A 14,737-nucleotide genomic window follows, 5' to 3' on the forward strand; every position below is an offset into this window, starting at 1 on the left:
AAACAGCCGGTTAAAGTCCAAGTAGTATTTTTGCTTTTCACTCCCCTCTTGAACTAAACAGTAGACATGCTATAAAAAGATTGTACCGCGAAGTAGCGCTGGCTAGAGTAGAAGGTTGATGTGGTAAACATTAAAAAAAAAAATAAAAAATAAAAATTCAGCAAATGTGAAATGCCCTCTGTGGTTTTTGGCTTAGCCGCCCAGTAAACTACTTTACTGGATACCGAATTTACACTGGTTGGAGCACGAGATTTCCCCTTCTCAACAGCACGAGTTCGATCTTATCAACAATAGTGATCACTACCAAATGGGCAGTACAGTCTGCCTCACCATTTCCAATACGTTTGCCACAAGGATCGAAATCATTCCTTGTTTCGACTCGCCAAAACTCAATCCTAGAAGCTCACTCTCGTTTCTGTCGCTCTGTGCCCACAATTTCGTTTCCCTCAAGCACTCTTCGCCCATGGACACTTCTTTCCAAGTTAAAGCTTCTTCTTCCGCTACTGGTAAGTACTCTCCCTGTCCCCCTCTTGATTTTTTTTTTTATTATTTTTATTATTTTTTAAGTGTGGGAACAATGTGAATTTTTATTTTTTCAAAATTTTTATGCGTTGGTCGGATTTCTGTGTTTTGGATGATGAAGATGCAACGACTGAGGGGTTGGATGCTTCTTCGGGGGTGGCTATTGGGGCAAATGACTTGCTAATCGTCGGACCGGGTGTGCTTGGCCGTTTAGTCGCTGAAAAATGGCGAGAGGTATAATTTCTGCGCTTCTGATCGTGCAATGTAACTGTAAATTTGTCCCAATTTTTCTTCTAGACAATGTAGATAATTCTTCTTGTTGATAGATTTAGTGATATGATGATGGTGGTGAGATATAGGGAGAGTAGTTTTGTTGATAATCAAAGTAAAGTGTGGATACTGGGGATTGAAATTAACTCTCATCTCAATTGGCCAATAACCTGGCGAATTTCATCCAGAAAGCTAAATGCCATAAATGTGTTGCATGCCTTTGAACTTGTGTGCTTGGATTGAAAGTGTGATCTGTTTATTTATAAAGGTAGTGTAGTATTCTGCATTTCTTGAATTGATTCTTAACACATTATTGTTAGCTGAATGCTTCCTCGATAGGGATGTCAAATGAGATGGAAAAGTGATAGCTATACATGCCTATTAGTTTGTAAACAATGATTTGAAAGGTATATGTAGAATTTGTTTTCCTTTTGACATGTTGCAGGAACACCCAGGTAGTCAAATTTTTGGGCACACAATTACCACTGATCATCATGATGAACTGATCCAAATGGGAATCAAACCATCTTTGAAAGAAAACAAGTTTTTTGATAAGTTCCCTTATGTTATCTTCTGTGCTCCTCCATCACGAACTGAAGATTATCCTGCTGATGTCAAGTAGGCACCAGAGTAACACCTTTCATTCTAATCTAGTTCTTGTTAAGTGTTAGTGTGGTAAATGGTCCATCTCTTCATATTGATCTGGAGAACAATGTCAAGATTATTAACATTTGCAGTTGTGTTCATAATAGCTTGTGTATGTATATGGAGTTGGTGCATACCGTGTGTGAGTATGTGAATATCAGAATATGATTTCCTTCTAGAGGGAATTGATGAGGCTGACTGTGCATCAGATAGTTATATGTAAAACTTTTCCACTTATTATTCAATTTATTCTTACTGATTTTGTCAAGCTAATTTTTCAATTATTTATCTGAAGTGTTGTGTGCCACTAGGAGTAATTCTAATTCTGTATGATAAAACTTACAGGGAGGCTGCATTGAATTGGAATGGTGAAGGTTGTTTTCTGTTCACCTCAAGCTCTGCACCGTATGATTGCTTTGACAATGGGCCATGCAATGAGGTTTTACATCTAACATAACACATAACTGTGTTGCTAAACCGTTTGTCTTTTAACTGCTTCAGAGAGGCCTTTTCCCTGTGAATTTTATGATACTGGCATTTTAACCATAAAGAAATACTGCATATAAACTGTGACATTTCCTGACTTGAACCACTATGTTGTTTTTTTTTGCTTTTTATATTCTTTTTATTGTCAGTTGCTTCCCAATCTCTTTATCTTACCTCACTATACATTTTCAGGATTCCCCAGATGTGCCAATAGGGAGAAGCCCTAGGACTGATGTGCTTCTAAAGGCAGAAAAAGCTGTGCTGGAATTTGGTGGCTCTGTTGTTAGATTGGCTGGACTTTACATATCCTTAATTGTGGATTCTCAGTGCCTAGACATCTTTACACAGCTTACATGTTCTTCTACGGACTTTGCTTATTCACATTTACCTTAACTGTCCGTACAAAGCCGATAGAGGTGCACATACCTTTTGGTTAAGCAAAGGAACTTTGGAGATTCGTCCAGATCACATCCTCAATCTTATACACTATGAGGTGTGTGTGAATCTTATGAGTTTATAACCTCATGACTCCTGCCATTTGCATGTTCCCTAAGAATATTTGAGGCTGCTATAAAAGTCAATACTCCCTGTTAATTCCTAAAAATCCATAGTAGTGTCTTTGTATCAGTGTTGAGCATGTCATGTTTGATGTGATGCCTTCTTTTCTAACAGGATGCAGCTTCACTAGCTGTTGTCATCTTGAAAAAGAAACTTCGTAGTCGGATCTTTTTGGGGTGTGACAACCACCCTTTGTCCAGGTTATCCTTGCTAAAATAATTGGCACTTTTTTTTTTTTTTATATTGAAGGTGGCTCTATGTTTCACAATGGAGCTGCATATGCAATTGCACTATCACTCTTAGCATCTGTATGTTGTACTGAATTTCTGAACCATGGTATCTTCTGTTCAGGCAAGAATTGATGGACCTGGTCAATAAAAGTGGGAAGTATAGCCAGAAGTTTAAGGGCTTCACAGGTAAGCATTTGACAAATGTTGGTAATAGCTCTTTCATACAGGGAAATCTTATTGAGCCATTCATGTGTGTGTCTATCATTGATGCTCCAATTGGTTCAGCAGGCGCTTTAAAATGATTCTCTATTTTTGTCTTTCCTGCAGGAACTAGTGATCCATTGGGCAAGAAATTAAACAACTCAAAAACTCGTGCAGAACTAGGATGGGAGCCTAAATATCCTAGCTTTGCTCAATTCCTTGGGGTTTCAGAGTAATCGTTACTGTTACTATGGGTTTGTGATTTGTCAAGGGAGAGGAAACAGATTCCCTACATAGAGCAAATAAACTATGGTAGTGTTTCATTTTTCACATAGTTGCCTTTGATAGTCTATACATTATTTCTACCATACATGCAAGGCTGGCTCAGATGCATTAAGCAGCGCATTAATTGCTATATGGTGTAACTGATACACTGCAAAACTTTGCGTGTTTGGATGCAACAGCCAACCTGATTAACTTTGCTATTGCATGTCTTGTATGTATATGATTGATTTAACTGATGACAGGCACAGCTGACCTTGACATCATACTTGTAGTTTTTTTATATATCATATTGTCTGTTCATCTCTGTATTGTGTTAGGTTCCAATGTGTACTGTTGTTAGAGTTCTTGCTCTTAAGTATGTCCAGCAGTGTTGCAATTAGTCGACGGTGATATGTCACAATAATGCTCATAAATAGGAGTTAATTTTTCTTCTGATTTCTAATTTCTACATCCACAATATACAAATATAATAAGAGCCAATAATATTAGGCCCTTAACTGGAACAAAAAAATGTCGGTGTAATTGTTTCTTAAAATGAATGGTTCATATTATTTTGATTTTTGTATTATTTAATGAATTTTCTCATTTACCTTCTATTATATTAAATTATACTCTTTCTTTAAATAATCTTAAATTTCATTAGTATAAACTTTAGTAACATAATATTCTGTTAACTATTTATTATTTTTAACTTAATTTAATTTTTATAAAAAGGTCTTAGGTTTGAACCCTGTCCCAATTAGAGTTGACATAATTATTAAACATATACTACGAATATGTTAAAACGTATTAAATATACTAGTTATTTTACGTACTTTGCGCAAATGGAATAATGTCATATGATTATTTTTAGAGAAAATTACACTTTTGGTCCTGTAACTATTGTGGTATTGTTAATTTGAGTACTTGACTTTAAAAACTAACAATTTAGTCTTGTAACTATACAATTTTTAACACATTTGGTCCTCCCGGTCAAATTGTCGGCTAAATGTCGCCGGAATCTTTTAATCCATTTTAATGTTTTTTAATTCGGGGACAAATTGGTCATTTCCTTCTTCTTCCTTCTTCTTCATCCTTCTTATTGGTTTTTCTTCCCCTGGTCTGCAGATCTCGGAAACATGGGTCTGTGAATGGAAGACCAGAATGATTCTTCATTTCCTTCTTCATCTTATATTGCTCCTTTAGTTCACACTGCATTCCATTTTCCATTTCCGTTTCATTAATCCAAACCTATAAATTCCGTATCCCAAGTTTAATTAATTACCCAATTAAATTGTATAATCCAGAGCTGCAAAGCTCAAATAATGGGTCTCATAGCGCTAAGCATGGGCAGCAAAGAAGCAGAGAGCGAAGAGTCATTGCAGTAATTCTTCTTGCGCGGCGGCAGCGAGAGGCCGGGAGAGTGCCAGAAAGGGTTTCCGCGACGGAATCCCGCCGGAGAGAATTTAAAGTTCAGGCTGATTCCAAGAAACCTGAGGTTCTACAACTCCGACAAGCTTTCCGGCAATGCACTGGTTATTCTCCCCGGAACAACGCTAAACTCTGTCAGCCCAAAAAGTTTCCATATCGGGCGACCCATCCCTGAGATTCAACGTGACCACTTTATCCCCATCGCAAAAAACTCCGGCGAAGCCACAGGGATCAAAAGTAAAATCCTAGGAATCAAAATAGTTGGACCCCTGCAAATCATCAAAGCATTTTTTTTTCAACAAACAGAGCAAAGAAAAGAGTAGAAGATGAAGAAAATAAAGCTTTTTTTCCCCAGATTTCTTCCTCCACTTCTTTCTTCGCAGCCTTCTTCTTCGCGTAAAAAATGATGCATTGATGAGGAGAGAAGCAAAAAACAAGAACAATTCCCCCCCCCCCCCCCCCCCTCTCTTTTTTTAGCTTACAATGACCATTTTATCCCCATAAATAAACTATTTTAAAGGAATTATCTTTTTCCGGCAACATTTGGCCGGTGATTTGACCGGAAGGACCAAATATGTTAAAAATTGCATAGTTACGGGACTAAATTGTTAGTTTTTAAAGGCAAGTACTCAAATTAACAAGACCACAATAGTCACAGGACCAAAAGTGTAATTTCCTCTTATTTTTAAATAAGTATTTCAAAGTATATCAATGCAATATTATATCAGGGATGTTCCTCAATAGGTAAATAAATATTGAATTTATTTATTTAAATCGGCTATTATTATTATTATTTTTTTTTAATGCTACTAGCTCTATTACAATGTAGTATTTGTTCATATACTTTCTCAACCTATTGAAACACAAAGAGCCTCCACTGAGTCACAACCTTCCAAATGGAAGTCCAACCCAGGTACAATTAGACCACATAGTCCTGGTAAGTCGACAATTTAAAGTATATAAATGCAATATAATATATGAGAGATTGATTATATTGTCACTAAAACAAGTGTTTGTAATTTTGTAATAATGCTAGTCTAAAACGATAATCTAAATAAATACTACTTTTGGTTTAAATTTCTCTAATTCTTCTTAATTCTCTTTTGAGTAGCATTGTCAGTGTCTTCATTTTCAGTACATGTCTTTTTTTTTTTTTTTTTTTTTAAATTATTGGTGGTGTGTCATGTGCAATTGGGTTACAGGCGGTAGAATAGATGGATTCATCATTCAATGAGATTATGGTGTAGGAAACTTTAGATTTGCCTTGTTGTGTATATGATGAGATCTTAGTTGTACTATTAACTCTTTATCTTACAAGCACCTATTGATATTTGGTAATGGTAGTTTTCCCCCTACATGTTTCATGTGTTGTGAGATGTGTTCCGTAGGTGTTACCATGTGAAAGTATTGAACAAAATATTAATATTTACTATATTTGTATAAAATACTTGGTAAATAAATATATATAACATATTTTGTAATCCATATTATAACTTTAATATTTAATTAAAAGATAATATAACTAATGAAATTATATCTCTTTTGAATTTTTTATAATGAATAATTTTTTTAAAATAAAGGCATTATAGACATCTAATTTTAAATTAATTAAATGCATATGTATTATTTTTTGTTGTAGCTACTAATTTATATTTAATTTAATAAGAGTAATAAAGTGGCGTACATACTTTTCATCAACAATAATGAAATCATTGATTTTATTTTTTTTTAAATTTAGATTCGTTGGTGAGACAAATTGTTTTGAGAGTTTGTCAATGACAATTGTTACAATTCTTGTGAATAGAGGATGATAATAAATAATTCAAAATATATAGTTACAATAGATATTGTTATGATGATATAGTAAAAATTAACTTACAAATTCCTTTAGAAGTTTTCATGCATTGATAAAATCCTGATGGGTAAACTTGTTCAATTGGATTTAGTGGGATGTCAACATTGTCAATTCTTTGGAAAATGATCCTACCGTTTTAGAGTCCAAGTGTAATTGTATTTATGATGAACAATTTTGTTGTTAGGTCGCGCATGTCTGACAATGATGTAAGAACAATTTTGTCCGATAAAAAGAATAATAGTATAATATTTGTAAAGTAATGTACAATTGTACCATTATAAAAATACATACAAAAAATATTAATACCATAACAACCTAAATCATACCAATAATGCAAAAGTATAATTGAAATATGGAATAAAGGTCAAATAGGCCATCAAACTGCACACAATAATGCGATTAGGCCACTGAACCTAAAAAAACGTACAATTAGGTCCCTAAACTAACCAAATTCATGCAATTCTTTCAATTTGCAGGTTTCCAAAGGTCATCCCAAATTAAATTATTTTTTTAAAAAATAAATTTTACAAATAATTATTTAAAATTGAAATTAAAAAAAAAAAAACAGATCTTCCGGTCGGAAGTTTGTTTGTTTTTGTTTTTGTTTTTGTTTTTTTTTTAACAAATTAATATTAAATAATTATTTTTTAAAATTTATTTTTTAAAAAATAATTTAATTTAAGATGACCTATTGGAAATCTGCAAATTGGAAGAATTGCATGAATTTGGTTAGTTTAGAGACCTAATTGTTAATTTTTTTTTTAAGGTTCAGTGGCCTAATTGTATTATCGTGTGCAGTTCGATGGCCTATTTGACCCTTATTCCTTGAAATATTACGTTTTTTTGGACCTAAATAATCAAAAGAAGATTAATTAAACGAAAAAAATAACTTAACCTAAATTTGTTTTTTTTTTTTGTTTTTTTTTGTTTTTGTTTTTTTTTTTTTTTTTTGTTTTTTGTTTAAATGCATAAAAATCATTTGATTTTTAAAGTTCTTGATTTGTAATGTTTGATGCTTAACTTTGAATGTTATGTATTTAGTCGGACTAATTATTTGACCAAAGTTTATGTTAAATTTTATATTTATATATATTTTAATACATTTTAACATATTCGTAGTATATGTTTAAATTATGCCAACTCTAATTGGGATGAGGTTCGAACCTAAGACCTTTCTTATAGAAATTAATAAGGTAAAATAATAAATAGTTAACGAAAAATAATTAAAGTTTATACTAACAGAATTTAAGTTATTTAAGGGAAGAAAATAATATAATAGAGGATAAATAAGAAAAATCATTAAAAAAACTCAAATCAAAATAATATGAACCATTCATTTTAAGAAACAATTACACAAACATTTTTTTGTTCCAGTTAAGGGCCTAACATTATTGGCTCTTATTAGATTTGTGGATAATAATAATAATAATAATAATAATAATAATAATAATAATAATAATAATAATAATAATAATAATAATAAATTTAACATAAACATTGGTAAAATAATAAGCCCGACTAAAAACATACCATTCAAAGTTGAGCATCAAAGATTATAAATCAGGAACTTTAAAAATCATTTGATTTTCTTACATTTAAAAAAAAAAACAAATTTGGGTTAAGTTTTTTTTTTTTTTTTTTTTTTGTTTTTTTTTTTCTGTTTAATTAATCTTCTTTTGATTATTTAGAACAAAATTTAATATTTCAATTACGCTTTTTGCATTATTGGAATGATTTAGATCATTATGGTATTAATTTTTTTGTACGTATTTTTATAATGGTACAATTGTACCTTACTTTACAAATATTATATTATTATTTTTTTATCGGACAAAATTGTTCTTACATCCTTGTCAGACCTGCGCGACCTAACTACAAAGTTGTTGATCATGAATACTTTTTTTTTTTTGAAAAATGGGTGGTTACTTCATTAGAAATAAGCCGAAATAATGTCAGGTGGGACAGCATCCCAGTACATAGTAGTAGACTGCTGATAAACATTAGAGGCTAATGCATGTACTAAATAATTGTCTAATCTAGTAACAAAATTAAACGAACAAGACGCAGCTGCTCTGCAACTGTCAATGGCATAGCCGACGTAGGTACGTACCGCAAATGGCGGTGATGTCAGATAAGCATGCCAATGCCTTGGCCATAAGTGGTGAGAAACAATCCGGGAGAGGCGCACTGAATGCCGAGACATATCCTTCATTCACGTCTAGAAGGATTTCCCCAACAGTAGCCTTGCCCGTATCGTGCATGTATCCGGCGTCCACACGGCAGATTCTCCGCGGCAGTATTGGCTATGGAGCAGCGTGACCGTGTGGCTGCGTTTGCGGCAAGTGGGCTGGCAGTGGATGGTCCGGAGCCGTGACTGCTAGGCACGCCCGACGCCATGCATGCATGGATGTAGCAGCCGCCGTGAGTAAGGATCGTGGCCGTGGAAGAAAAGCATCCCAAACCGCTCCATTTCGTGCTCTCCAAATATTGTATAGAATTGATGCTGCATATAATACCCCATCAGAATCTAAAATATTTAGAAGCTCACTAAATCATACATGAAAAATATTCGTCACAATATTAGGCATTGGAAGGTTGGATTGTTCCCATATGTTTCTTGCAAAATCACACAGCACTAAGGCATGCATAGTATCCTCTTGAATTATTCCACACATGGCACATTGTGGATTCGCATCCACCCTCTTTATAAGCAAGTTAGTAGTGGTAGGTAGTATATCACTAATGGCTCTCCAAAGAAACATTCTCCATTTGGGGGGGATTTTGAGCTTCCATAGGGTTAACCACTTTGTGAAAGACCCAACATTACTCTCATAATTTCCAACAATTAGCCTGTACCCACTTTTCACAAAATAAATTCCTCTCATATCTCCATGCCAATACCAAGTATCATCATAATCCGGAGAAACAGGTATTCTTTGAATATTTGCCACATCACTAGGTTGGAATAAATCAGTTAGAATTGGGTGGTCCCATGTCCCAGATTCCTGATCAATCAATCCCACTACTTTGGCCCCTGCCAATTGTATTGGCATTTCAGTCTGTATCATGGGTTCCTGATCATCCTGTAGCCATGGGTGAGCCCATATGAGCGTAGACTTTCCATTCCCAATTCTGCGTCTTACTCCGCTGCAAATTAAACTCTTGGCTGCCATAATACTTCGCCAATAGAAACTGGGGTTATTCCATATCTGTGCATCAAAAAATGACCCCTTAGCATAATAACGGGATTTATAGACACGAGCCACCAAAGATTCAGGTTTAGTAAGCATTCTCTATGCCTGCTTACCCAACATAGCTAGATTAAAGGCTCTCAGTTCCTTAAAACCCAGACCACCATATTTCTTAGGGACACACAATTTATCACATGCCTTCCAATGTATTCGTTGGTCCGTTCCCGAATCCCACCAGTAGCGGTTCATAGTTCTCTCTATCGTTGTGCACATAGTCACAGGCAGCAAAAAGACACTCATTGAGAAGGTAGGCATAGATTGAGCTACACTTTTCAACAATATTTCTTTACCTGCCTGTGATAGTAATCTCTTATTCCACGAACCAATCCTCTGACGAATCTTATCCTCAATATATGAGAAAGCTGCCTTCTTATTTCTTCCAACAAAAGAGGGGAGTCCCAAATATTTCCCAAAATTAGGAGCCTGTACCACTGCCAAAACCTGGGCAACATTTTCTTTATCAGCGTCACTCGTATTCCTACTGTAGCATATGTTAGACTTGTGGTAATTAACCACTTGCCCAGATAAATTTTCATAAACGGACATACACTTCTTTATCTCATTGGCTTCCTCCATATTTGCTTTAAAAAACAAAAGACTATCATCTGCAAAAAACAAATGTGAGATTGAGGGGCACCTCTTGCAACTCTACAACCAGGAATAGACCCTGTTTTTTGTGCCTGCTGTAATAATAGAGAGAGACACTCCGCACAAATAATAAACAGATAAGGGGACAAAGCATCCCCTGCCTTAGACCACGCGTGGGAACAATGGGGTCACTACGAGAGCCATTCACTAAGAAATTGTATGAGACTGTAATCACACACACCATAATTAATTCCACCCATCTAGCATCAAAGCCCAGGGCCAACATCATGTTGCGAAGGAAAGGCCACTCCATCCGATCATAGGCTTTTGTCATGTCTAGCTTAAGAGCACTCCAACCCACCGTTCCACACTGTTTCCTTTTCAAAAAATGTCCCACCTCCGCAGCCAATAAAATATTGTCAGTTATTAGTCTATCCGGGATAAAAGCACTCTGTGATTCTGATATAATTTCATCCATAAGAGGCTTCATTCTATTAGTTATCACCTTGGCCATAATCCTGTACACCACATTACTGAGAGCTATAGGCCTTAAATCGGTAACCAACTCTGGAGTATTTTTCTATGGGATCAAAACAACATCCGTGTTATTCAAGCCTACTGGGAATAGGTGTGTATCAAGGCAGTTAACCACAAACCTCGCGATACCCCCCCCCCCCCCCACCACATCCCAGAAATGTTGATAAAATCCCGGATTCATTCCATCCGGGCCAGGTGCCTTATCAGGGAACATTGCAAATAGCGCAGTTTTTACTTCATCAAATTCAAAAGGCCGTAATAATAATTCATTTTGTGCCTGAGTGACCCGTGGGGTAATCCCCTCAAAAAACCCCTCTCCAGAACCAGGGTTTCCAGAGCAGAAAATATGATTAAAATACTCCATTATTACCCCCTTCATAGCCTCCCCCTCCACCCAATCCCCGTTATCATTCATAAGCATAGATAAAGTATTCTTCTTTTTACGATGAGAAGCGTACCTGTGAAAGAATTTCGTGTTGGCATCAGCCCCTTTCAGCCAATGTTGCTTGGCTCTCTGTCTCCAGTAGGCATCCTCCTGTGTCTTAGTGTGGCTCAGGAGTTGTTCCAAACGCTGGAACTCTGCGAGTGAGGCCGGATCAGTGCAACCCCTGTAACGCTGTTGTTCCTTTTTTAGGTGTAGAATCTGCTCCCCATACTTGTGGTACCGATCTCCACCCCATCGTGTTAACCGGGCACCACAGTACTCAATACAACTTTGCAAGCCCTGACCCCTTCCTTCTTGCCAAGACTGTTCCACCACCCCTCTACACCCCTCATCATACAGCCATCCTATCTCAAAACGAAACCCCCTCCTTCCAGCTCCACCCCTCCCTAAGGATTCATGGATTCCCAGAAAGAGGGCCGAGTGATCAGACTTGCGGGTTGCCAAATTTGTTACTCTGGCTCCGACCACGATATTGCGCCACTCATTTGTTACCAAGACCTTATCACGTCTCTCCTCAAGCAAATCAACAGTCCCCTTCCCATTCTCCCAAGTATATTGATATCCATCCATAGGCATTTGGGCAAGACCACAATCCTCAATAGCATCCCCAAAACCGTGAAGGAGGCTATTCGGATGCGGATTCCCCCCACTTCTCATGCTGAAAGAGCAAATCATTAAAATTCCCAACCACTACCCATGGGAGATTTGATCTGGCCGCCAAAGTTCTTAAGAGATCCAATGATTCACTATGCCTGGTGCGTTCCGGGAAGCCATAATAACACGTCATATGCCAAGCTAGAAAACCAGCTATAGTTACCTCAACATCAACATAGTTCTTTGAGTAACTGAGGAGCCTTGCCGTATTATTCTCTCTCCATAACAATGCTATACCACCACTCAAATCGCTGCTGTCAACATAAAATAAACCTTCAAAACCAAGTTGGACACGAATTCTCTCAGCATGAACTCGTCCCACCTTCATTTCCATTAAAAAAAATAAAATCGGGTTGCTTACGGGATGCCAGGTCCACAACTTCTCGAACTATCCGTGGATTACCCAAGCCATGGCAGTTCCAGCTCAACGTACTCATTGGTTCGGGCAGGTCTGGGATCCAGAACCCGCCATATGCAAGTTTTTTGAGCTATCAATCATCGTCACATCATCATCCTCCCTTCCCAGACTACTCCCTCCTATTCCCCCTTCTTCACGGCGTCGCTTAGTCACTGCCGCGACCATTTCCTCCCCTTCCCGTGCGGCTGCCGCCCTCGTACCAGCGTGGTTCACCGTCGGTCCGGCAGCCGGCTCTCCTTTAGGGCGTCCTCCAAGCGGAATTAACCAAGGGTCACCCACTGTACGTGGCCCCCTATTCCACCCCACACGCAGATCAGCAGAATACGACAGCTGCTCCACCGGTATAGCCGCATTCCTAGCTTTTAGGCAAAACTTGTATGAGTGTCCCAACATACCGCAGAAAAAGCAAAAAGTGTGTAGCCTTTCATACTTGAAGTTGACCCAGCAGGTTGTCTTGTCTCGCTTTAATAGCTTCATCCTCCATTTTATTGGTTTGTTTACCGGGATTGAAACACGAATACGGTAGAAGGTCAACCATGGTGCCCCAATGAACCTGTCATCCAATTTCACAAAAGTCCCAATAAAATTACCAATTTGCTCAAGAATTGGTTCGGCCGTGTATCCCATTGGCAAATCATGCAACTGAACCCATAAATCAACAACCCCCCATGTTTGTTCGATGTCGTTCAGCCGATCATCCGTGACGCCCTCATCCGGATCAAAGATGCGATCCTCTTCATCATCCAGTTCGATGTCCGCCCACCATGCGGTGATGCCTGCGACGCCATCAGCCGAGCTAGACGCTGCCATGCCAAGAGAATTGATGCGGAAAGCCGAAAAAGATTGCCGGAGAAAGAGTAGAAAATCGATCAAGAAAACCTAGAAAACCCTAGGGGTGGAGAGAACTCTAGCAAACCCTAGAGAGGAATGAGTTTAGTATTTTTGCGCGTTAGAAATTGAAGGTTTTTAATTACTCCGTTGTTGATCATGAATACAATTACACATGGACTTTAATTTTTACTATATCATTATAACAATATCTATTGTGACCATATATTTTGAATGATTTATTAGTGATTGACTGCAATTGTAGCAATTGTCGTTTACAAGCTCTCAAAATAATTTGTCTCAATAACAAATGGAAATTTAAAAAATCAATAATTTTATTATTGTTGATTAAAGTATGTACGCCACTTTATTACTCTTATTAAATTAAATAAATTAGTAGCTACAACAAAAATAATACATATGCATTAAATTAATTTAGAATTGGATTCTATAATGTTTTTATTTAAAAAAAAAATTTTCATTTTAAAAAAATTTAAAAAGAGATATAATTTCATTAGTTATATTATCTTTATTTTCTACAATCCAAAGATTCCTTACCTTCAAATTTATTAATTTATTATATTTATCTTGTAATTAAATATCAAAGTTATAATACAAAATAAATTATATATATATATATATATATATATATATATATATATATATATATATATATATATATATATAAAATAATTTATTTACCAAGTATTTTATACAAATATAATAAATATTAATATTTAGTTCAATACTTTCACACGATAACCTACGATACACATCTCACAACACATGAAACTTGTAAGGGAAAAACTACCACTACCAAATATCAATAGGTGCTTGTAAGATAAAGAGTTCATAGTACAACTAAGATCACAATCATATACACATCAAGGTAAATCTAAAGCTTCCTACACCATAATCTCATTGCACGATCTATCCCCATGCCTTTCGGTCACAGTCATATACACCAACCTGCCGCCACGCCACCACCGCAGCTACACCGTATGCGGAGGCCCCTGTCGTGGTCGCCGTTCGTTGTGCTTGCCGGAGAAGTCGCCGGAAAAGCCACCGGAATTCTCGTTGGAAAACCGACCCCTCATCCGTAGCCACCTCCTAAATTCCTACAATGACGAAGAGGCCCACCAATGCCCGAGTCCCGGAGTGGAATAATGCCGACTACACGGTGATCGGAGGTAAAGCACTCGAACCCGACCAATTCTCTCCGAAGTTGGTTGATATGCTTAAATTTCAAGGCCTTTTGGACACCTACCTCGCGATTAAAGGGGATACATATCCCGAGTTGGTAAAGAAATTCTATTGCCATTTGGTAGCTACCAAACGAGGGGACAAGTTGGAGATCACCTCCAAGGTCCGGTACAAGGATTATCTCGGTTATTTGTTGGGAAAAGAAGGCGGTTTCACTTCCGCCATGAGGCCAATTAAGAAGCTGTTAACCGCCGAGCAAAAACTACTAGTTATGATCGTGTCCGACAGCTTGTTGTTCACTAACAACAAGAGCAAGGATGTGGGAAGCTTGGAATGCACCTTTGCCTATTT

The 14,737-nt window shown here is 36.8% G+C and overlaps 2 protein-coding genes across 2 annotated transcripts; one reads left to right on the forward strand and one right to left on the reverse strand.

Annotated features, from left to right (window-relative positions):
- The first annotated feature begins 200 nt into the window (after window positions 1-200).
- On the forward strand, window positions 201-3,497 carry LOC109192594. Its single transcript, XM_019343298.1, has 9 exons — window positions 201-506; window positions 644-756; window positions 1,238-1,410; window positions 1,783-1,876; window positions 2,116-2,226; window positions 2,327-2,416; window positions 2,596-2,681; window positions 2,833-2,897; window positions 3,039-3,497. Exons 1-9 carry the CDS (start codon window positions 308-310, stop codon window positions 3,146-3,148), a joined length of 1,041 nt encoding a protein of 346 aa, XP_019198843.1. The 5' UTR covers window positions 201-307; the 3' UTR covers window positions 3,149-3,497.
- A 744-nt stretch (window positions 3,498-4,241) lies between these two features.
- Window positions 4,242-12,265, reverse strand: LOC109192676. Its single transcript, XM_019343371.1, has 6 exons — window positions 12,075-12,265; window positions 11,209-11,941; window positions 10,437-10,881; window positions 10,004-10,318; window positions 9,021-9,628; window positions 4,242-4,427 (listed from the first exon to the last, which is right to left on the reverse strand). The coding sequence occupies exons 1-6, from the start codon at window positions 12,263-12,265 to the stop codon at window positions 4,242-4,244; spliced, it is 2,478 nt and encodes an 825-aa protein (XP_019198916.1).
- Window positions 12,266-14,737: the final 2,472 nt, after the last annotated feature.

Source organism: Ipomoea nil, unplaced genomic scaffold (assembly GCF_001879475.1).
Source record: "Ipomoea nil cultivar Tokyo-kokei standard unplaced genomic scaffold, Asagao_1.1 scaffold0216, whole genome shotgun sequence".
In the NCBI taxonomy this organism is placed as follows: domain Eukaryota; kingdom Viridiplantae; phylum Streptophyta; class Magnoliopsida; order Solanales; family Convolvulaceae; genus Ipomoea; species Ipomoea nil.